The 24,367-nt window shown below is 40.5% G+C and overlaps 1 protein-coding gene across 1 annotated transcript in view; it reads left to right on the top strand.

Moving 5' to 3' along the window:
• The first annotated feature begins 8,025 nt into the window (after nucleotides 1-8,025).
• The window catches only part of PRMT3 (protein arginine methyltransferase 3), a 55,344-nt gene continuing 39,002 nt past the window's right edge, over nucleotides 8,026-24,367 (top strand). The window contains exons 1-8 of the mRNA XM_041461864.1: nucleotides 8,026-8,178; nucleotides 8,811-8,893; nucleotides 9,933-9,982; nucleotides 11,084-11,186; nucleotides 11,611-11,764; nucleotides 14,968-15,109; nucleotides 18,117-18,182; nucleotides 23,999-24,120. Coding sequence (XP_041317798.1) covers nucleotides 8,054-8,178; nucleotides 8,811-8,893; nucleotides 9,933-9,982; nucleotides 11,084-11,186; nucleotides 11,611-11,764; nucleotides 14,968-15,109; nucleotides 18,117-18,182; nucleotides 23,999-24,120 — 845 coding nt within the window. The 5' untranslated portion in view covers nucleotides 8,026-8,053. The remainder of the gene's footprint in view (nucleotides 8,179-8,810; nucleotides 8,894-9,932; nucleotides 9,983-11,083; nucleotides 11,187-11,610; nucleotides 11,765-14,967; nucleotides 15,110-18,116; nucleotides 18,183-23,998; nucleotides 24,121-24,367) is intronic.

The raw sequence follows: 24,367 nt of genomic DNA, 5'->3' as shown, positions 1-24,367 counted from the left end.
TGAAAGAACCTGAAACAAGCTAGCACAGAAATGGAAAACTAGCTTAATGCTACTTAATGATTTCTTGTTAAACTCATAATATTTTAGTTTGCCTGCTCTAAAAACGCTTTGATTGCACAGTTACATTTTGCTATTTTTTACTTATATTTTTTGTGCAGGGTAAGAAATTCTTTTTTCTCCTTCCTACATTCTTTGCACAATCTTAAACAAAAATAGGTAATTTTTTTATTCATAACATCTGGGTGTAAAAATCTTTGAGGTATCCAGATTGTCTCTGAGAAAATAATTTCCCCAAGCTGCCTTATATCTTCCCCTGCAAAATTTTCACTAGAAGTTTACAGCAAGTGATAGTAACTGTCTTGTCAGTAGTAATAACATGAAAAAAAACCCATGTTTATAGTTCTTCTACAAAGATTTAACTGAATTGTTGCAATAAATCTTTCAAGATCCTGAACTCTTGAAATACTCCAAATCTACGTGTTGTCATAATCATTGTAAAAGTAACTCTGGTTTTCTAGACATAGAAATGAATGTCAAACAGTACCTCCTTTGCTGGAAGCAATGAACTGAATTTATCCCAATTAACCACAAAATAGTTTCTTTTAAAAATGCAATGTGATTAATAAACACCTCCTTCCATCTTTGTTGCAAAATTAAAAATAATTTTGCGAGAAAAGCAGGGTAAATGGATGTAGTATTGTGCCTGAGTCTACTTTCTGATTGCTTCTTTCTCTGACTTGTGAAGTAACTGGTTTTTGCTGCCCATGATCATCAACGTTGTTCCTCATTCTTCAGAGGCAATCACAACTTAGGGAAAATGAAGGTGAACAAATAAATACTTGTATTTTTGTTATATCTGTCAAAGTGGAGGTAATGGGATCAGCTGTGATCTAATGCACACTCAGGTAAATAATTTTCACTGCTGTGTAATAGACCTGAGAAGTACGACTGACTTCTGTTAGTCCCTATTCTCCCATAATCTACAAAATTTCATAGTCTTCCTCTCCTTGCATTTCATATCTGTTCTTATTAAGCCCTTGGAAATGCAGGCACTAAGCACCTGGTTCCTTACATAGCTATGCATACATATCCTAATGCTCCTTTCATTTAGGATTTATAAATTTCCAGTTCAAACAATTTGCTCCTTTCTTTTTTTTCTCACACACTTCAAGAGTCCACTCTTTGGTCAGTTCTGGTGGGCATAACCTTGCAGATGCTCAAGATGCTCAAGGCTTTGCACAAGAAGGGGTTTTTTCTCCCAGGTAACTCATCTAATTATTTCCTTCCAAAGCTTGCTAAATGCCTGACATCCACTCTTGTGACACTAAGCATCTTGCAGATACTATTAAAAAAAAAGTTAAGAGCCAAATAGTTGCTTTTGGGGGGTTGTTTTTAATGCACAGCCCTCGCAGTTCTGCTGGTTTGACCTAAAAGCTTATCTGAATACCACCTGTCCTTGCTTGTTTTCTTACTGTGGATGAATAAAGATCATATATTTTCACTGTAAAGATGTGACCTAAAGTAAATGCTTCATTTTACTTCAAACTGGGATAGGGTTTTTCTTGTAATTTTTCTGCACAATCATTTACTCTTAAGTTCAGGTATTTTTTTCCCTGTAGAAAACAGACATTTTCCCTGCAGAAACACAGGCATTATAAGACAGAAAAGTCTGAGATGCTTACAGCTGCTATCTCTGTGAGCAGTAGTTTATCCTCAACATGCTTATGAATTCTTTTATCTGCATTTACCCTTTGGACAGAAACAGTAAATGTAACCCTGATGAGCAGTGATTTTCTAAGTATCTCATTGTTTTTGTAACATTACCTGTTTGGAGAGATCCCAGCTGGATTCCAGTGACCTGTAGCATCTGAAATTATCCCATTTTCCTCAAGCTGCTCCACAATGCACATTTTACGGGGGCACTTCTGTAGAGGTACAAATGTGTGTGTGTGTAACATACTGAGTCCCACACTTTGTAATATAACCCTAACTCTAGTTCCAGGGCGAATTTTTGTTAAAAACTGAACAAAAACAACAAACCCAAATCCCTCAAGTAAATAACACCCCTTCCCTGCCACTAACTCTCCCCCAAAAAAAACCTAAAACCAAAAATCCAACAACCCAAAACCTGCCCCTGCCCAGATCAAAGTTTTGTTTTGCAGCCCATACTTTGCTGTGGCAGCCCTTTCCAGCCCCACTTCAGCTCCAGATCTAGGCTTACCTTCTCTCTCAATCTTAAGCCTAGCCCTGGTTTGAGGGTGAGCCCTACAAATGGTCTGATAGGCTTTGCCCAGATAAAAAATGCCTCAGTCAGTTATCTTAGTATACTAAGGGGAATATCATCATCATGTGATGAAACTTTTAAACTGACTGAGCATTTAAATCCAGAATAGCAATTCTGCTTTCACTACTACTAACTTTTCCTTATAAGAATAAAAAATACCTTTTGACTACAGTTCATTCCCTCTGCATATAAACTGGCACTCACATTTTCTGATTTATACTTAATTTAACTCTTTCCAAGCTGTTATTATTTTAACAGATTCTGAATTAATCCTTTTGCTGTGAAGGCAATAAAGCATTAAGAGCTCACTGTCATTACTGATGTTTTAATTGCAGGGATACCATTCTGTAAAAGGTGAGGTTTCTGCACCTTGTTTTGTTGCACCTAAGGCCTCTGGAGCTGTGCTTTTTCGTTGCTGTGTCATGTGGGGAAGTGACAGCCTGTTCATCTCTTCACATCTTGAAGGCTCAATGAAAAAGCCACTATGTTTTTAGACTGCTGGCTACAGAGGGTTTCCATCATTGAATCAATAAAAATGCAACAAACTGGGGTGGGAGGACTGAATTATAAGTGTATTTGCTTTTGGAAGTGTCATTCTGGGCACTTACGTGTAGCAGGCCACCTTTAGTATCCAAGGAGTGTAAAGCAAAATTTTGGACAGTTTGGACTTTCTGGATAGAAAATCCTTTTGAAAAATTGTCTTTAGTTTTGAGTTTCATGGTTGTGAGCTGTTGTCTGCTCTGTTGGTGACCTTGAGTGGGTATAATTTAAAAAATACAGTTCTGACTACACAACTAAGAAGCAATTTGTTAATACGAATTTTTAAAAAATCTGCTCTCCCTTTTTTTTTTCTACTATATTTTACACCAGGTAAAGTCATAGCCATTTAATAATAGTTTGTTAAAAAATACTTTTTTTCCCTACACAATTTCTATTAACATATTTCTTTGGTTTTGAATTATGACAAGCACGGGAGCCACAAAAAAGTGACGCAGGTAGAGAATAAAGTCACACATGCTTGGAAATCCAGATGAAACTAAGCCCACAAGTGATATGTTGATACCATATTTTGTGTGTGAACACCCTCCAACAGTCTCCCCCATGTTGTGTTTCCAGAACTGGAAAAAAGTTTGAAATGCATTAAAAAAACCCCAGCAAATATTTGAAGTTTCTTCCCCTTGGCCCAGATTATGAAATAGTAATCCATTACATTGTAAATCTTCCTGTACCATGCAAATCCCTTTACAAGGATTAGGAGATTGTAACAAAGATGATCATATTTCAATAGGTACCAGTGTAAGTTATATATTTCTGCTGCAGATTTCATAGAGTCCTCACCCAACACATTACATACAGTGACCCAAACAAACAGGTGCTTTACATTTATTGAGAATCTTAATTCACACAACAATAAAAAAGAAGGCTCAGGTACAAGGTTGTGCGGCACATTCAGCCTGTGCTCTCTGAGGAGACTCAACAATAGCCGAGGGTGTGCAATGGAGCAAAGACCATGCAATCAGTGACCCCTTGCCCCTCAGGGGCGGGATAGGGGAGAGGAGAATTTCAGTAAAACACAAAAAAGCTGCTGTTTCTGCTTTTGCTGCTATCAGCCTGGGTGCTGCTGACAGAGCAGCAGCGCCTGTTAAATCTATTTCTGCTCCTAACTGCTTAGACAAGAGTAGAGGGAAACTGTGTTTTATCATTTTGCATCACTTCTGTTTCTTTCAGGGGATTGGATCCTACTTAGGGGGCATAAGGTAGAAGCATCTGACTTGGCTAGATTTCCTCTGTACACTAGGGGAATGCAGCACTTTGCTAGCATTTTGCACTAATTCTAATTCCTTGAGTAGTACTGAATTGCTATGTAGGAAAAAAATTCCATGAGAAGCACTGAATTCACACCACTAAGTAATGTTTGTAAAATTGGTGGTATCTTCTCATACCTGTAGAAGTCTGAATGGATATAGGATTTTTTAAAAATACAGGACGAAATTTGTGAAGGAGTCTGACTTAGCTCTTAGACCCTTCTTCAAATTTGGCATTCTTGTCTTATCTAAAACCAGTCTCCAAATTTAGGTTTTTCATGTCCCTCTGGATTTGCCTATAACTGAGCAAGCCTAATCTGTTTAATTAGTACCATACTTAAAAAAAAGCTTACTTTGTTAGCTTTGAGAGGTAGGAAGGTGAAAGGAAAAATTAAGGTGTATGGACAGATATACAAGTACAGCTGAGAGATCAGGGATTGTAATCCAGACAAGTAAAATCAGACTTTGATATTTTTTTCCTGAATTCTGTATCCCACTCCTTTTTTTTTTTTTTAATTTGTTACCAATCAATTCAAATCTCTTTGCTTTTGTACTCAACAAACACTACTGAATTTGCATTCTAAAAATGAGATGACAATCAGACCCTTGGTTACACCCCTCTACAAATGACAAAAAACTGCAAAGATAATGATAATGCTGACTGTCACTCTGTTGAGCAATGATTATCATGTATTAACAAACACTTGGTACCTTCCCTTACATTGAGAGCTACATATTGAGTGCTCTTGCAGAGTCAGCCTTTGTAAAATAAGTATCATAGAATCATAGAATTTTGAATTGGAAGGGATCTATCAGGATCATTGAGTCCAGCTTCTGGTCCTGGGCAGATCACCCCAAGAGTCACACCATGTGTCTGAGAGCACTGTCCAAATGCTTCCTGACCTCTGCCAGGCTTGGTGCTGTGACCACTGCCCTGCACTGTTCCAGTGCCCAACTCCCCTTTGGGTGAAGAACCTCACATGCAACCTAAACCCCCCCGACTCAGTTTCATGCTGTTTCCTTGAGTCCTGTCCCCTCACGAGGAAGTTTTAACTGCAGTGAGGTCTCCTCTCAGTCTCGTCCAGGCTGAACAGACCAAGTGATCTCAGCTGCTCCTCACATGGCTTCCCCTCCAGACCTTTCACCATTCTCATGGCCTTCCTTTGGACATTCTCTAACAGCTTAATTTCTTTCTCATATTGTGGCACCCAAAACTGCCCCAGCACCTGAGGTGAGGCCGCTCCAGCTCAGAGCAGAGTGGGACAATCCCTCCCTTGGCCGGCTGGCAATGCCGTGCCTGATGCCCCCAGGGCAGGGCTGGCCCCCCTGGGACAATCCCTCCCTTGGCCGGCTGGCAATGCCGTGCCTGATGCCCCAGGGCAGGGCTGGCCCCCCTGGCTGCAGGGCACTGCTGACCCGTATTCAGCTTGCCATCCACCAGCACCCCCAGGTCCCTTCCTGTGGCACTGCTCTCCAGTGTCTCATTCCCCAGTCTCTGTACATCCAGGCCTGCCCCATCCCCAGTGCAGGATCTGGTAATTTGCCTTGTTAAACTCCACACAGTTGGTGATTTCCCACTTCTCTCATTTCTCCAGGTCTCTCTGCAGGGCCTCTGCCCTCAAGGGAGTTGGCAGCTCCTTCCAGTTTAGTGTGGTCAGCAAACTTACTTAATGTACCTGTGATGTAGATTAGCTTCTTATGAAAAACTACATGGAAAGGGAGGAAACTATCGCCATGTCTGACCTGCTGAGCACTATGGCACAAGTGTAGCAAAACATGTGGTGCTGAAAATCCAATACCTAGTACCTTTGAGATTTTCACTTCAGGCTGTTAGCTGCAGTTTGTTCCTGTGATGGCAGTTCTGGAGCAGCCAGGTAGTTTCATTTGGAAAAGGAACCTATTTGATGTGTGCGACCATGCCAAGCAGCAAAGCATAGTATGTGGGGGAGTTTGGCAAATCAGCTTTTAAAGATACATTTGATCTCCAGAACCAAAGTGCCAATACAGAGGCCTGCAAACTTCACTAACTTTTCAACCTACTCATGGACAACCAATTTGATCCAAAAGTACAAGATGTCATTTAAAAATGCCTAGGGAGGAACAGCTAACAGTAGCAATGAGATATAGCAGGTTTCTTAAGTATGTCCTGTTAGGGAATCAACACTGCACAAAGACCTGACTCAGAGCAGTTCTAGCAGGATGCAGAGTTTACCTCTGCTCCTGCCATTATATAAGGTGGTCAGGTTCGGGGCGAAATAGTAATTTCCTTATTTTTGGAAATATTTGTAGTAGCACAGATATGAACTTAGACACTTTGAGGGTAAAAATTGTAACAATTCCAGCTTTGACATCTCCCCTATCACATCCTGCTTAGGAGAACTATGGGAACCAGCATCATTTGTTTCTAAAGAGATGTATGTTTCTGTCAGGCACAAAATACAGAGAAAATGAAGGAGCTTCAGTAACCCACCTGGAACATCAGGTGCTAACTGTGTTCTTCAAGCAATAAGCTTCACACTGGTTTTCTATATTGTTTTTTAACCACTTTTTAGCTTCTGCATTTTAATGAGGTCTCAGTTATAAAGGACATTAGGAAGAATTTCTTCATAGAAAGGGTGACTAGACATTGAAATGGGTTGTCCAGGGAGGTGGTGGAGTCACTCTCCCTAGAGGTGTTTAAGGAAAGACTGAATGTGGCGCTTAGTGCCACGGTCTTGTTGCAAAATGTGAAGTACGTAAAATTTCCTTAAGAAAGGATGTGCTATAACATTTGATCTTTGCATAACTTCAAGCCTAACTGCAAAACAAGAAGGGAGATCTAACTGGTGGGAGAACCACTAACAAGCTCTAAGGGATCTCCAGGTGTTAGAAGAACAAATTACTTGTTGGTGGAATTACGTTGTTAAGGTTTAGGGCTGGAAATGCTTCAGTGATCTCAGACCTGGTTAAAGCTTGGGAAGAAGGACATACCCCTGACAGTGGACACAAAGAATGCAGAATTTATGGGCCATAAGGACATATGGAAGAACCCTCAAGATAAAGATGAAATTAATAAAGACAACTCAGCAACTGTGCTGCAGTCAGTTCCAGCTGGGTAAAAAGTGACTCCAGAGAGGGAAGATCACGGACTCACAACTCACAACACCATCCCAAGAAACCACCAGCTGAAATAAAGACTAAGCACACAACCCAACAACATGAGGAGGAGGAGAATCTTTAAACAGCAGAAGGTAGAATACTAATTAATAACAGAACTATGTAACTTGTAGCCAATGGACACTAATTCCTTTGCTGAAATGTGTTAAGTCGTGCATAATGCATAAATAAAAATTCTGATCATTTGTGTGCTTTATTTGTGGAATACCACCCAGGCTTGCGCAATTCTGAAATAAATAATTGACATCTCTCGAGTGTGCATTATTGGCTTGTTGCACACCGGGTAATGAATCCAAGTTTTGTGGGCAGTCTGGTTGACAAGGTGGTGCTTGGTCACAGGTCGGACTCGATGACCTCAGAAGTTTTTCCGACCTCAGAGGTTTTTCCAACCTCAGAGGTTTTTCCAACCTCATTGCTTCTGTGACTCTGCGGTTCTGTCAGTCGCTAAACCTTATTTAAAAGCTGACATTTAAAAGCTCGTGCTGTTCCCTTTAACCCTCCCACGGCAGCCGCGCCGTTTGCGAGATGCCAAAAGCCGGGCGCTTGACAAGCGCGCACGTTGGGATTCCCGCTCCGCGCTGGAAGGAACACCCTCTCGCCTCCTGCGGGAGTGGACCTCCCGCAGTCCTTCTGTCCTTCTGTCCCTCTGTCCCGCCCTCCCGCTGCCCCTCTCTCCCGCAAGATGGCGCCGGCCCGGCCCCTCAGCTCGGCCGCGGCCGGAGGCTGCGCCAGAGGGCGCGCGCGGCTCCGCTCCCTCCCCGCTCCGTCCCCGCCGCCGGAAGCGGCGCGCGCGGGGCGGTGGCGGGACATGGATGCTGAGGAGGAGGTGCCCGAGCTGTCCGATGGCGAGGGCGCCTGGGACGAGGAGGAGGAGGAGGCGGAGGAGGAAGGCGCTGCCGTGGCCCAGCAGACCCGCTGCCTCTTCTGCGACAGGTGGGGGGGGACGGGGACCGCGAGGCCCCGTGAGGAGCGCGCTGCGCTGGGTGCGCTGCGAGCGCCGGGGCTCGGCCCGCGGGAGGGAGATCGGGAATCCTGCTCTGTAGCCTCGCTCTGTAGCTTGTTGGTCGCATACGCGGCCTCTGTGGAGACAAGGGTGTGTTAGAGTCAGACTGAAGGAGGGGGTAACGTGGTAATTCCCTTCCCTCGTGCTGAAGCAGCGTGGAGGCTCTTCTCCTTTTCTTTTTCATCTTTTCCCCATGGCCACTATCGAGATGAAAGATTTTATTTCGATGCAGCCGATCAAACTGCCCCACCCACCTTGTGCTGGTATAGTTTTTAGATCTCAGGTTTAACGCAGACTTTGCTCTCAGACGGTGTTTGGAAGTTAACAGGATCTGTGGTTTTGTCAAACAAAATTTTTGTGTTCGTTGGCTTTTGTTTCAAAATGTTTGACATGTTTGACAAGGTAAAAACTTTGTGAGGCATGTGAGCCAGTGCTGGTCATCCTTTCTCAAAGGCAGGAAATGTGTTCTGAATTGCCCAGTAAGTCAGAACAGAGCATATAGCACTCCTGAGTTAGAACTTAATGTGTCAATATTGCATATTTAATAGTTTGTTATTTACAGGTTGTTTAGTTCTGCTGAAGCTGTGTTCTCCCACTGCAAAGCAGAGCATCAGTTTGATGTTAGTGATGTGATCCAGAAACATGGTAAGTTTTTTCATGACATGTTGTTTCCTTTTGTGGATGAGTATTGCATTTTAAATAAATTTCAAATATTAATTTGTTTCTAGCCGATCTCCTGGTTCACAGCTGAAGCTTCCAAGATTGAATAAGATGAGCTATTGTAGAAAAATGCTTATACTTTTTCTTTATGCTGGCTGCTTCCTGCATACTTTTTCTACCAGTAAAGCTCTCAACCAGTGACAAAAGTGAGATTGATCTTTGCTGGCTTATGCCGATTCCTCACTGCCTGCTTGATTGAGCTGAACCAGACACTGCATGATTGATCTGATCTGATCTGATCTGCTGGGAGCTCTTGCCTGACCAGTGATGCTGTTGTTGGGCTCAGTATTTAGCAGAGCCCTATGGCTTGTATCCTTCAGGTGATCACAGGAGGGCTTACCCTCCTGTGTCTGTTAAATTCTTTTTAGTCTATTTTAAGGTTGGCTGTCACTTGAAGCTGTCATTATATATTATGTATTGTAAGATCTAATCTGGCCTGTTTTCTGTCTAAAATCCAAGAAGAAGTATTTTGGGTTTATTTTTGCTGTTCCTGGGGAGAGAACACAGTTAAACTACTATTACTTTTGCCAAGGTGGCAATTTTAAATCAATATTGATAGGTATTCTTAATGAGTAGCATCAATTTACATTCTTTTAAGCAGAAAGCTAAAAATATGAACAGGGGAGCACAGCAGCCTAAAATGTCATCAAGGCAGCTGGTAGGAGATAAGAGTGGCTGTCCTGATGGACTTGCTTGCCAAATGAATGAAATCCCTGTCCATAGTTCCCATTTGGATGTGTTCCATTCTTAATTTGTGGCAAATGTATTTGCTCTGAGGGTGAGGATTTCCTGGGTTAGTCCTAAAGAGAAGAAAAACATAGATGGCAAACTTAAGATAGGAAGAGTGCTCTAGAGGAAGTTTGAAACAATTGCCAATTGAACAGGTAATTAGTATTCACATAACTGTAAAACATGTGGTCTTTTCTGTAATACAATTGCTCTCCCTTTTTTTTTTTCCACTCAGGACTCGATTTTTATGGATACATTAAACTAATAAACTTTGTCAGATTAAAGGTAGGTGTGCCACATACTGCTTATGTGTTCTGACTCTCGAGAAAAGTGCTGTGCTTCAGTTTGCCCATTTCTAATAATTGCGTGAGATTTTGTATTGAAGTTTTAGAAAAAGAAATCATGGTAAAGTAGCTGTTGATCTGTTTATCTAGATATGAGGCAGTTTTAATTGTAAATATATTTAATTAATGTGGAGGTTTGTTTTCAGAAGGGGATGTTGAGATTTCCATAATGCCTCCATGCTGTGTAGTATAATCTTGTTTTATTTGTTTTTTTTGGGCCTTTGACTCTGCTGTCTCACTTCAGAAATGGGTTCACTTCTCAAGAACTGAAGTTTCTCAGTCGTTGCATGTGTGTCGATGTAAAAGCCTTTCCTGAGGGTATGAGCTGGCCAGACTCCTACTTAGTAAGGACAATAGCTGATCCCTTAAGTTACAGAACTTAAAACTCTATTAAAATGATACCTGAGTCAGGAAAGCTAATGGGAGCCTACAGTTTTAAGATAGGCCTTCGTATATTTTGTGTGTCTTGTGACTTTGTTCCTTCATTATTCCCTAAAGGTTTAGGTTAAAACTCAGTACCATCTTATCTTACTAAGTAGTTTTTACTTCAGTCTTCAAATCTTAAATCATCAAGTAGTTATTTAATGCATAACTGTATAGAGTAAACACAGAAAGGCAAAAACTGAAGTCCAAAACTGTCTTCTCTTTTCTTAACCAAGTATTAAGTGGTTGCAAACAGGAGAGACAATGCAGTGTTCCTGACTTCTGTTCCTACAGCACTGTTCATGTAAGAGCACCTGACAGGATTAGTATCTTAGATTTATTGATGAGCCAAACACCTGAGTGAACTTGGTTCCTGAGAGCAGTGCAATCCTGCAAGTATCCTTCAATATCTGTCAATGTGCTGTGCATTAGTGCTTGCACAGAATTCCTTGATCCTGGAGCTGCCTGGGCTTTCTCCCCCTTTGCTACAAGGCTCCTTCAGTAACACCCTACATATTTTACTGTGTGAAAGAACACGTCTTTGCCTTGTTTTCTTGAATGAAATTGAAGGGCTGGTGTTTTCAAAGAAACTTAGTGTACATGTTCTCCTCCTGTCTAGAAACCAACTGTAGCATATTTGAGTTCTCTCAGCAGCCCACTGCCTTGGGAAGGAGAGGAATATTTGAAACCAGAACTGGAAGATGATCTCCTGCTTCAGTTTGGTAAATAATTGCTTCAGTATGACTCCTGCTTTCTGGGGTAAATGTGGTATTGTCAGAGCTTGTGACATGTGAAGCATTGTCACTGTTGCTTGATTTATCTGAGAAAGTCCACATACTAATTATATTTAATTTAATTATATCTAAACCAAATGTTTTGTCTAGAAATAATCAAACACTGGTATTTAAGGAAGCCTGAACTCTGGATTTATTTGCCTTAACTTAGAGCCTGCTTCTAGCGTATTTGCTTCTTCTGCCTGGGCTTGTGTTTTGTCATTAGCTCTGTCAAATTCAGTTGTGCCTTTTGTCAAACAACCAGCCTGTTCAAAGCATCCAAAGACAGAAATAGCATGAAGTGTTCACAATCTGCTGCAAACAGATCATAAACATGATTGGTAGGTATTCTTTTTCCTCCCTGTTTCATCAGACATAGAAGATCTTTGTGAACCTGTAAAAGTTTTGCCCTCTAATGGTTTAAGTGATACCATGGTGCTCCTTGAACAATTAAAACATGCGGAACAGAGAGCCAGAGCCATGGAAGTAGCCTTGGCTAGAGCACAGGATGATCTTCAGAAAATGAAGTAAGTGTCTGAACTAAAATTTTGGGCGGCTTTTATTTGATGTGTTTTAGATGAGCTGTTCATGTTCAAAGACAAATAGAAATTGAAGGAAGTTGTAGAATGTAACTATGAAATAAACCCCGGGGTGGGACTGTAGGTTTGACTTGAGTGTTGTAGATGGTTAGTAAAAACTGTGCAGGTTAGCAAAACCCTGCACAGATTGAAAGGACAAAGTATGATTAGGAGATCTAAGCAAGCACATCACTCAGAAACAGGATTTTTCCTTCAGACTTTTCCTTCATCCTTTGTTTTTGAGATACCTTTCTGTTAGTTCTTCAGATAGGAATTTAAACACTGAGGATGCGCACACTGGAGAAGAGAGAGAGACTGGCAAATTAAATACAACATTCCAGAGATGTTCAGAGTTGGCTTCAAACAGTAGTTGTTAGTAGAGTTCATTTATAGTTTGGAGAAAGTCTCAGTAAAATTAATAAATCAACTTTTTTCAGCTGCTTTTGTTTTTGGTAGCGGATGAGGGTGGTAAGAATATACAGTCAGGACATCCCTGTAGCTCCTTCTAAATCTTAAGGTCTGCATATGGATTGATAATGCTCATGGATAACACAGAAATATAGACTTCATTTAAATCCCCTACAAGCACGCTATTTTGAGATCACACTGACTGGGCACTGAGGAACTGAAATTATATTTAAGAGACTTGGAAAAACAATTTATGTTCTTTTGTGTGAGAAGTTACTCAGCAAAAAGTCTGTTGTAAAATACATTTGAGTGTTGTACATTTTGACGGTACACACGTGGAGCTACAGGTAGCTAAGTACACCAAAATATATTAATGTATTCAAATCTCAGCTGTGAACAATTATTTATGTCAAAAAGGATCGGTTTTGTCTTCAGGCGAGTTTGAATTTTGTAAATTGTACTTTACAGCACACAGTACTTTTCTGGTATCTCTGTGTACGTTATGCTTTAATTCATCATAAACAGCAAGAAAGAAAGAAATTTGTCATTGTGCTTCAAAAACTTGGGGGTATTTTCTGTGTGTCTTTTTGCCTTCTTTATGATCTGTTAATTTTAATTTAAAACAAAAGCCTCGCAGCTTATCAGTAGCAATTTCTTTTGAGCTCTCTAAACTTCAGTGAGGCTGATAGAATTTTTTTCTGAAGTTAGTATATCACGTTATCTGCCCTTGGAAGGGGGAGCCTTTAATTTTCCTTTCTCAATGCAACCTGTTCAATTCAGCAGGGGTCGGCTGGCAGCAAAAATAGCCAGATGTAGCAATGAAGCAAAAATAGCCAGATGTAGTACTGATGAAGCAGCACAGTTTTAAATTATGGACAGATGAGTCAGTTGCATTGTAGTAGTCTAAATGCTGTAATTTAGTGGTTTGTGCTGGAGGTTACTCCACAGAATATCATCTGCTCTCTTTCAGGTAAACCTCTGTGAAATAACAACACTAACATTTCTATAAATCCGATCACCTCTAGCATTAGATGTAACTTAGAGATTTAAGAGCACAGCTTGTCTATGCTGAGTTTTTTAATCTGTTGCCTCTTTAGAGGTGATGGCTTTTGTTTTTACTTATCTTTTTTCTTGATTAAGGAGCCAGCAGGATAGCTCTGTCTTGGGAATTTCTTTCGTGCTTGTGTTGCATGTGTACATTAGAGGAACTATTTGCTTAAATAATTTTGAATTAAATAATTTAAATCTCACACGGTGCTAATTATACTTAATTGTATGTCATAGAATCCATTTTATGAAAGTTTCAAATTGTATCATGTAGATATTTGTATAAAAGTAAAGAAAATGCAAAGTACTGTGGTAAAGAGCAATATTAAAAACAAGATCCAGACTGTTTCTGTGTAAACAAATGTAGGAAGTTTCTGAAACTGACAAAATTTCAATACAAAATCACTTACCATATTCTTCCCCATCCAAACTAGCTGAGCAGGGTAGTATTTGAAGTGTCAAGAGTGAAGTATCAGTTTTGTTCTTCTATAAGGAAGATATTGGTAATGAGATTGTTCCCTGCAGTTTCTATATGTGAAGTTCCCATTTAAGAAAGTATGATTGCTGTTAAAGGTGCGTGTCAGAGACTTTGGAGTAGTCTAGGATACAGCTTTTGTTGCTGTTGGACTGTAGACCTTGGAGGAATATTGTCTGGCTGAAGTGTGTTTGCTTTTTCACTTCATTGTGGGTGTAGTACGATCTGTTTGTTAACATCTAATACTGTTTTGATTATAAACCCCTTGATTTGTGTAGTTTGTCATCAAGCCTGCTTTGAGGAATGAGAACATGGAATAGCAGAATGGTTGGGTTGGAGGGGACCTTAAAGCTCGTTCAGTTCCAAACCCCCTGCCATGGGCAGGAACACCTCCCAGGTTGCACAGACCCCCATCCAGCCTGGCCTTGGACACTTCCAGGGATGGGTCATCCGCAGCTTCTCTGGGCAACCTGTGCTGGGGCCTCACTGCCCTCACAGTAAAAAATTTCATCCTAATATCCAGTCTAAACCTACAGTCTTTGAGTTTAAAAGTAATTTGTCCTTGTCCAAAGTCCCTGTCCATATTTCTTGTAGCCCATTTAGGAACTCAGGGGCACAGTGAGCTCACCCTGGAGGCTTCTTTTCTCCAGGCTGAGCAATCCCAACTCTTTCAGCCTTCCTTGAAGGAATGCAAGACCAGGGAGGAGGGAAAACAAGCAACATAAAATTCAAGTAATAAATTGAATTTTAAACTCTTTTTTCTTTTCACCCAAATGCCTCAGTTTTAAAATGCTTCCTTCTCCCTTGTAGTAGTCACCAGTGTTGTGTGGACTGCAGTTCTTGTGCTCTTTGTGTTGAGTCCGTATCTGCATTACACAGCCAAAACACCTTGGCACTGCAGTGCTGGCTTTTACACCAGCAAGTGCAAAATAGATAATTCTGCCTTAAAAATAGAAACTACCCCCCAGTATTTCACTGCTGATAATTGCTTGCTGTAAGCAGAAAGCCGGGCTTGCCCAGCGGGTGCTGGCGGTGCAGCGTTGCAGCAGCCCCGAGGAGCCTGCAGGGGGAGGATGTGCACACCTAAAGCTGCTCCCATTGTTGCCCAACCCCTGGGCAGCCTGGATTCCTTCCTTTCCCAAGCCCTTTCTCCCCCCCTGCCCAGCCTCCTTTTCATGGTCCCATAAACACGTCTCAAGGGTATATTTCAAATTGATTACAGACAATTTGCTCAGGATTTTGTGATGAACACAGATGTCAGGAGCAGCTCGTCATCCAGCGCCATTGCAGACCTTCAGGAGGACGAGGATGGCGTTTACTTCAGCTCCTATGGGCATTATGGGATACACGAGGAGATGCTAAAGGTCAGAAAGTCATCGCCACTGCACCTTCGTAGGACTAAAGAGGAGAGGTGGAATGAAGTGGGCTGTGTGCCCATAAATATGCTGCAGAGCAGCTGCATTTTTAACCCTTTCTGTCCAGGGGAGGTTTTTTGTAGTAGTTAGGCTTAGTGATCATTTTTCAATTTTATTTCCTTTGTGTAAATTCTGTTTCCTAATGGAAGCTTTAGGAACAGAAAATCATTTACAGTTATGCTTGATAGTACAATACCTGTGCCACAGCCCTACCTTGCCAAAAGCAGTTTTTTCCTGCTTGTTTAAAACATGAAGGATAAAACATAGTACAGACAGTGAATGTTTTTCATTAGTTTTACATTTTCCTTATAATTGAAATTTGTTAGCAAGACTGTTTCTCAAATACTGTGGTTTTCTCTTGCACTGGGTAAACAGAAAATGTTACTTGTGCACGGTTCGGTGTATTGATAGCATGACATTGAACTGTCATGTTCATGAACATGCTGGAGCAGTTCCTTTCATATGCTAAAGATTAAAAAACAATTACACTTAAAACTTCTCAAAGGCAAACCTATGTATGCCCTTTTAACTTGAAAATAAGAAAAAACAAGCACAGTGCTCAACAGCTTAAAATTAACTTGTAAATTAAAATGTCTTAATGCTTCCTTTAAGAGAAAATGTCATGGTTATGAGAGTTATAAGCAGTTTTATCATTTTAAGGCATAAATAAATAAAAATTCCTGTCTAAAGCCGAGGCAGAATACAGAGGTTTGAAGTGGTTTTTGTGCCTGCAGCTGGCATATAAAGCTTTCAGCTTTTTAAATCATTTAGTCGCCCCAATGCAGAAATACACATGAATATGTGTTAAGATAGTGTGACTGTGAGGTTATTATTGAGAGGAGGAGATTTTACAGAAGCACAGAGATGGCTGCAGAACTAGAATAATGTTTTCTGAAATGTATAGTCTGTAGAAATACAACTGAAATGTAACTTGAAGGTAAATAAAAATGATAGGTGTTTGGTTTTGTAGCTGTATAAAGCTGTCATTTGAGATAATGTCGGCTATAGGATGAGGAAGCCTTTCTGTTGGCAAATAAAGTTTACAATAATTCTGCATCTCTGCACAAGGAGATTGGTACAAAATTGTATTTTACTGATTTAAAGTTATGTTTGTCACAATGCTTTGAAGAAGACTTTTGACTTTACAAAACATAGGAAAAGAATTGCTTTTATCATGTGCACATTGAAATTTTTTATCTATGCTGGGCGTTCATTTTGATTTTTTTTTCCCTGTTTACCTTATTTACATGAATGTAGTGGCTTACTACATGAACATTTGTAAGAAAGCAGTCTTGCTGTCTGAATTGTAAGCCCATTTCTGAAACTGTTCTGTCTTGAAACCTTTTTTGTCCTTATGCCTGGTAGTGGTAAGACAGTTTCAATTTGGGTTTTTTTCTGCAAATACTTCAGAGGTGGAGCAAGAATATTTTACTTCACACCTGCTGAGTCACTGGTGTTTTCCTTGCTCTACCTTTTTTCTTGAGAATCTCTTAGGTGTCATCTTAATAAATTTTTTTACCATTTTACTTAAACCAAGAAAGCATTACATGGAAAAGTTGAGTGGGAGAAGGGGATTGGTGAATAGAGATCCAAAGTGCTTGGCTGTGGCTACAGCTGCTTTGAGTTGAGGCAGTGCTGAATACATCTGAAGGGGCAGGGTGCAATGCTGAAAGCTTTCCAGCTGGCTGCTTTCTCAATTGATTATTTATTTTTGGTCCTCCCAGCAAATCCTATTATATACTGCAGTAGAGGTGAAGTACTAAAAATAGTTGCTCTGAGCATCATAGCAAACCAGTATGATTTTAGAGGGTCATGGTTCTGTTATTAATGTTAATTACGCAGGATTTTAAAGCAGAATTTTCTAAAATAAACCCCAGCTTCTTCTTTGGGTTGTGTGTGTGATAGTATTTTTACACATAGAGCTGGATTTTAGGATTTTCAAGCCTCAAAATAATTTTTTGTCTCCAAATTTTTTATTATAAAAATGTTCCCGTCACTGTTTTTGATCTTGTTATTTTATTAAAACAGACTTTGTTCTTTCTCACTGTAGAAAATTTCTGTTCCTCTGTTATTTCTAGAAGTTCTTAACTTGCTGTAGTAGAAAAATCCCCTAGATTTAATAAAAGTACTGGGATTTTATACTTCAGCATTTTTTGCACTAGACAAAAAATTGCTGAATTTTTTTTTTCTGTAACACTTGAACTGCAACAGCAGCTCCAAAACCTATACTTGGCTGTCAATTTGTGTACCTGCTGATGCATGTTAAGAGAATCAATGTTTTAATAGATTACCTTGCTGGTAATCTGCTGCAGGCTTTTTATACTAAGATACTATATATGTTTTGTTCTAGGCTTGAAAATATTCCAGCTCCTCTGGCCCTGTTGTATTTCAGTCAAACTTATTTGTTGTGTTGGACTTTCATCAAATGGGCTGTATAGCTTTAACTACTAGCTTGTCATCAGGATCTGCAGCTTGTTCAGAAATAAAACCAAGTTAATTTGATGCATAACTTTTTTTTTACAGAAATCTGCATGTCACAGGGGTGTCAGAGAACAAAATGATACAAAACATTTTATGAGCTTGTGATTTAAATTTTCACAATTTTCTGTTTAAGTTGGTTTCTATTTAAGTTGTTGTAATATTGTCACTCTATTATTGCTGTTCCTGTTAGTGATGAACAGATATTAAGATTTTTGAGATATTCAAAAGAAAAGGCAGAATCAGGAAACCATAAAATAGTTCCTTATTTTCCCTCCAGCTGAGGCAACTGGCTTCATTTGCTGCAGTAAATTCTGCAATATTATCATACAGCAGTGTCATGATTGCAGTGCCCATGTAAGTACAGCATGTGTAAAGCATCTGTAGGCCAAGTTGAAAAGCAAGTTGTTCAGCATTTTTGAATTTTCTGCTGTACCTAAGTAGGAAAAGTGAACCCTCTTTGTTCTTTGGCTGCTAGGATAAAGTCCGTACGGAAAGCTATCGCGACTTCATCTATCAAAACCCACATATCTTCAAGGACAAGGTGGGTACAACTGCTCAGAAGATCTAGTAATTTCTGTGGTTTATTTTGTCTCAAATAGTAGAAAACCTGCAGGTTAGCTACTCTGTAGTTCTGGGAATGGAGAATCGCAGTGCCAGGGTTTGATCTAATGCGGTCTGGCTTTATTACGTGGTGGAGAGCTGTTGAACTGCTGGAGGGTGCAGCGTGCTGATAAGAGCAGTGGTGATCTCTATTGTCATTGTGCTGTGTGCCGTGGCGGGGAGCTCATTAATTATCTTGGCGGGGTGAAGTTGAGCCTCTCTTGTCAAGGATATTAGGTGGAATCTCTCTGAGGGCTCTTTACCAGGATTAAGTGAATTTCTATGTATGCCCGATGTAGTAAAAATATCCTGGAAGCCCTGTGCAATTAGGGCTGGGAAAGAATTCATGTAGAACTGATTTTTTTTTTTGAATTAGTGCTGTTTCGTGTCTCCAGACTGGGTGGTTGTTTGTCTCCATCTCTCTGGGAGCCTCTCAGGAACCCCGGCCAGCCCTGGGTCAGCAGACAACGGGGACAGCCCCAAAGCAACCGACAGCGAGGGGGACACTCTCTGGTGTCCCGAGGGTACTGATGGCAGCTAGGCTAGTGGCCTTTGCATCAGAAGGGACACTGGAGACACTGGTAGAGGATAAAAGATCGACTCTCAGCAAGGGGCCAGTCCAAGGTTTGTTTGGAGCTCACGAGGGGGCCCCACTGTGGTGCCTCTTGCTCAGAGTCCCCGGGAGCAATGCCAAGATTACATTTAAAGTGGGGGAGGAAACCGAAGGTAGATACATTTGCTGACCAATAAAGGCCCTCCAGGGATGAAACCTTAGGGATGGACATTTGGGATAGCGTATAAAATAATACTTGGGGGCTGACTCCTGGTCTCAGACTAATCACTTGATGACTTGGACCGAAAGTTCTAGTTAGAGAGGATGGGATGCTGAGTGGCTGACAGAGAGCCAGGGCAGGGATTTGGGGATGACCTCAACAAAGGAGAATGGTTACACAGGTAGAGAGAGGGGGTACAGTCAGGGGTAAACCATTTGGGAAAAATAAGGGGATACAAAACCAAAACTATTACAAAATATTACAAAGTATAAAAGCACACTACAGCAGTTATTATTAAAGGGCTTGGAACTGTGGGCTAGTGCTTCATTTGCAGTGAGGAGGGATTTCTCTGATAGGATCTTACAGTGATTATGACCCCTGTACAGTAATAATCTTCTTGTCTTTTGTATTTCTGCTGGCTGTTTCTAATGAGTTTGTTGTGCTTTGAGCTTATAGAACCACAGGATGGTTTGGTTTGGAAGGGACCTGCAGGATTATGCTGTTCCAATCCTTCTGCCTGGGCAGGGACACCTTCCCCTAGGTTGCTCAGAGCCCCATCCAACCTGGCCTTGAATGTTTTTTTTCAGGCGTGGGGCATTCGCACCTTCTCTAGGCAACCTGTGCTGGGGCCCCACCACCCTCACAGGGAAGAATTTTTTCCTAGTATCCTATCTAAGCCTACTCTCTTTCATTTAAATCCATTCCCCCCTTGTTCTCTCACTCCAGGCCCTTGTGTCCCTTCATCTTTCTTTTAGGCTCTTTTCAGGTACTGGAAGGCAGCAATTAGATCACCCCAAAGCCTTCTCTTTTCCAGGCTGAACAATCCCAATCCTCTGAGCCTTTCTTTGTAGGAGAGGTGAGAGAGATACAGTTCTGTCCTGACAGTATTTCAGTGTTTAATAATGCCTGTTCCCTGTATTCTGGGAATGCCTATTCCCTGTCTTACCTTAGTTTTCAATAGGCAACTGTAGCAGAAAAAAAAATAGCAAATAGTTTTCTTCCCTTTTTGGCCTCAATTCATGTCGCAAGCCTGTTTCTACTAAACATTTCTAAACTCTTTGATGATAGTGAGAGGACAAGCAAAAGTGTCAGAGAATTATGCCGCCAGGTGACTGCGTAGGTGGGCAACTCATCTAACAAAGCAGAAAGATCAATAATGAGAAGAAAACTTTCCCGAGAGAAATTTAGTTTCACAGATGCCCCTAAAATTGATAACTGCAGGTTTTTGCAGGTTAGGACTGATCTGAGTTTAGACAAAATGTGAGGCCTTGTGGAACAGTAATTTTTCCATGATTGATAGTGTGTCTCCTGTGCTGTATGGACACGCTGGGAACATTCAAAACAAAATATGGAGTAACTGTTAGAGTCAGTGTTGCTTCAGCACCAGGAGTAGATACCATGCTCAGGAAACAGCTTAGGCAGTGTGTGTGCTTACTCTGTTGTAAAAGCATTCAACTTTTCTGAGGAAAAGCTCAAGTATCGCACCATCTACAAACTGATTTCTGAAGGTGGTTTTGGCAGCAGTTATTTGATCAAGGTTACCTCAAATTCATGGTGTATCCAAACCCATCATGGTGTGTGGAGGTTGAACTGAAAGACCAAATCTCGATTGCTTTGAGTTCCCAGTATCCCCCACCCATGTGACCAGTGTCCTGCTTAACTTGTGTGTCTGGCCAAATGATGTAGCTTTCTCTTGGTACATTGCTATGGAGAATAAATGGAGTTTTCTGCAGAAATCTGGCTTTGAAGTGACATCTGTCACAGACTTCTGCTGAAGGAGCTGTGTAGCATACTTTACTTAAAGTATTGTATAATGCTCTCAGGACTATGCTAATGAGTAAAAATTCCAAAGGCTGTTTTCCCTTTAATTTTAATAACAATTAAAAAAAAAAATGAGGAGAAAATCTGATACTGCATTTCCTAGAGCTCCCTTATGGTATTCCTCCCTGGAAAATACATACTTATGCTTTTTGGTTTTTTCTGAATGGACAATTGTGAGGTAGTTTGGGAGGAGCTTGTTCAAAGAGCTGAGTTTTTATACTCACTTCTGATGCAAGTCTGCATCCTAGCCTTTAGGGTACTAAAGAGGTGTGATTGCTTGGTGATAACAGAGTATCTACATTTTTTTATTATGCATATTTTATTCAGAACCAGCCAGTTTGTTTGTTCTGTCTCAGCTTTCAAAATAAATTATTAAAACTTGAACAAATCCTGCTTGCTGCCTTTGTTTTCAACCTGTCAAATGTATTTGAGATGAGAATGGGACAATTCAGATTACGTGGCAGGAGTGATGAAGATGGCTGCATTCAGTAAAAAGAGCGTGGTCCCATTTTACAATGAGAGTATTTTTGGGTGGCAAAATAATTTGGTAAAGCACTGTTGCCATGCTTAGTTTTTGTTGTAAGACTGAAATCTGAGGCAAGCATCAGTGCCATATTCAGGGAATAAAATAAGCTTTTAAACTACTGTCCTACTTAGAGTTCATTGATGAAATTAATTTAATTGGCCAAAGTCCCTGGCCTCCTGTGAGTTTAAAGCAGGATATCAGTTTTGCTTAGAGTGCAGAGGAGGATGTGAAGCTGCAGCGTGTTGTGGTGTAGTGAAATCACCCATCCAGCTGCTCCAGGTCTTTGGTGAGAGGCCATATGTGATCGCTGCAAGAATGTGTGAGCTGTAGACCCTTGTGCTTAGGCTAATTGATAATCACTCTGCTTGTCTTTCTCTTCCTCACACGTATTCCAGCTTGTATGTTTTCCCTCCAGTGCCTCCTTTCCATCCCATCCCCTGCCCAAGGCTAGATGAGTTCCGTCTGGGTTTTTAAGTGACGGGGGCAGCTGTCCAAAGTGGTGTCTGTTTTGATTTTTTTCCAATTTGTGGTGATTGCTCTCTTTCATGCAACTGTACATCAAGATGATTTTTTCACAGTGGTTTATTTTTGGCTGTGACTTCTAGCTGTCATGGCTCAGTGATTTTGTTAACTACCATAGGTGAAATGTTAGGTGATGTTGGAGGCTGTGAGATTTCAGCAGCTGCAAGAATGTTGATTTTTATTTTCTATTCCGGTCTCCAGTAGATTCACAGTTTAGGGATTTCTGTAACCATAACATGCTCTCACTTAACTTCTGAGTTATAGAGTTGACTCCTTTTGAAACATAGCTACAGAAGAGTTGCAGGTTGAACAAATAACTCTGTGTACAACTTCCCTTCCCTCTACTCAAGCTGCTGTTAAAGGTCATAGTACTGATGGGTTTTAGTCTGTTTCCAGGTTTTGAGTGGCTCTACAGAGACAGGTGATAGTCAATGCTTCAGTCACTGCTTCCCAGACCATCACAGCAGCAGCTCCCTTACGCTGTACTGCTAAGGATGACTAGCTGGTTTTGTTCATGCTGGCTTTCAGGATCATTGTTCTGTATCCGTCCTCAGAATGTACAGAATTGTATACAAGGAAGGCAGGCAGAGCATTCCAGTATTTGCTTTGCTGCTCTTTGTCAGGTGAAATGCAAGGTTTTCTTGTGCCAAAGCAAGAGTGATCAGTAGCTGATAAGCTGGAAAGTGTATCAGCAGCAGGGTGCATTATTGCCTTATTTTTTGTATTTTAAAAAATATTTTAAATGGGATTATAGTTCTCAAATATAGGATTGACTAGTGAGGAATTTGATGCCTTCTTTGGAAGAATGTTTAATGTTATGAAAGCTGTGAGAGTAGGTTTTACGGCACTCTGTGCTGTGAGGAGAAGAAACAGTGAAATCAGTTTTCCTTTCTAATAAATTCTTGCTATGACTGTTAATTCTGACTCCGTGTTCTTGTTAATTTAAGCGTATTTTAAGTTGTACTTTCATTTTTAGGTCTTATGTATGGGAAAGTAAGTTCTTTCTTTGCAGTTCCTGATTCTGCTCATGCTTAGATGCTGTACATGATATGAGCGGCTCTACACAGTGTTTAGAAAACTTATTTTGATTTTCAGACTTCAGAATATTTTTGGGTTTAGTGCTGTGAGTTTTTTAACACCATTAGTAAAGCTTAGCTATATCAGATATGAGTCTAACAGTAAGACCATTGATGGTCTGGCCAATGCAATAAAATGCACCCTCAGAATCTCCAGAGATGCCTTTTAGCCCCAGTAATTCTGTGAAAACATCAAGCGTGGAACTCAGTTTAAAAATCTGCTGTAACACATTGATTAGGTTTTTAGCTGTTGAGAATTTCCAGCCGGCACAAGAAATACATTGTTACAATAGCAAGGCCTGAAAAATGCTACTTGGTAAAATATCTGTGAAGCTTAAAACTGCTGGCAGCTCAACTCCACTTAGTCATAAATTCGGTACTCTTTTCTTAGTTTTTTAACTTTTCAGTCTTCCTGTGGTAGCTGATATGTGATATACAAAAACCCAGGCATGTCCATGGATCTTATGGCATACTTTTTCCAGCTGCAGTGGTGAAATTCACTCTTCCATGAAAACTCTAAGGATTCAATTTTAACTGGATTTTTTTCACTCTATTTTGATTATAAATGGTGCTAAATAGAAAATATTTCCAGGTGTTAAAACTGTGCCAGTGACCATTTTAAAATGTAGTCATCGTGAGCCATAGCTGTTTTGAGGCAGTGTTACCATGTTTGGCAAAGGATTCCTAAATAAAATTTCTGGATAGATTTTTAATTAAAAACTGCAGTTAGAATATGTTTTCTCAGTTCAGTTATTAGTGATTCAGTGATTAAAATTGCTCAGGCTAAAATTTCCTTTTTTTCCTCTTCATATAACATTTTAGGTGTTTCCCACATAATTGCTTGCTGTGTTTTCCCATGTGACTGGGTTAATCTGCAGCAGGAATTAGTGGGCTTCGTTGTCTGCCTGGGTATCTCTGCATGTAACAGTAAGACTTTCTGCCTTCTGTTGGAATATGCTATGTCACTGATGTAGGAAGAAGTGTACAAAAATCATAGCAAGGAAAATAAGATAATTTTGCTTTCATTTATTCCTTTCAGGTGGTTTTGGATGTTGGCTGTGGAACTGGAATACTGTCCATGTTTGCTGCCAAAGCGGGTGCCAAGAAAGTGATTGGAGTTGACCAATCTGAAATCATCTATCAGGCCATGGACATTATTAGGTAGGAGAAGTTGTGGTTATTAGTTTTCTCTTTCTTTATAGGAATTTAAAATAATTTATATAATTTGTCTGTGTTACAGAAAATAAAAGGCCTACCCTGTCAACTGCTCTCTCCTAATTCAACAGTGCTGAGGGTGCCTCTTGTCCAGTTAGGTCTCTAAAGGTGTTCATTAGTATCAGAACTAGTACTGAGCCCTGAGGGACACCTCTGGTACCCAGCTACCAGTTAGGATTTGTACTCCTCCACT

This window comes from Pyrgilauda ruficollis, unplaced genomic scaffold, assembly GCF_017590135.1.
Source record: "Pyrgilauda ruficollis isolate IOZ18807 unplaced genomic scaffold, ASM1759013v1 scaffold156, whole genome shotgun sequence".
In the NCBI taxonomy this organism is placed as follows: domain Eukaryota; kingdom Metazoa; phylum Chordata; class Aves; order Passeriformes; family Passeridae; genus Pyrgilauda; species Pyrgilauda ruficollis.
Note: the sequence above shows the minus strand (reverse complement) of the source record. Positions and strands in the feature narration are given on the sequence as shown.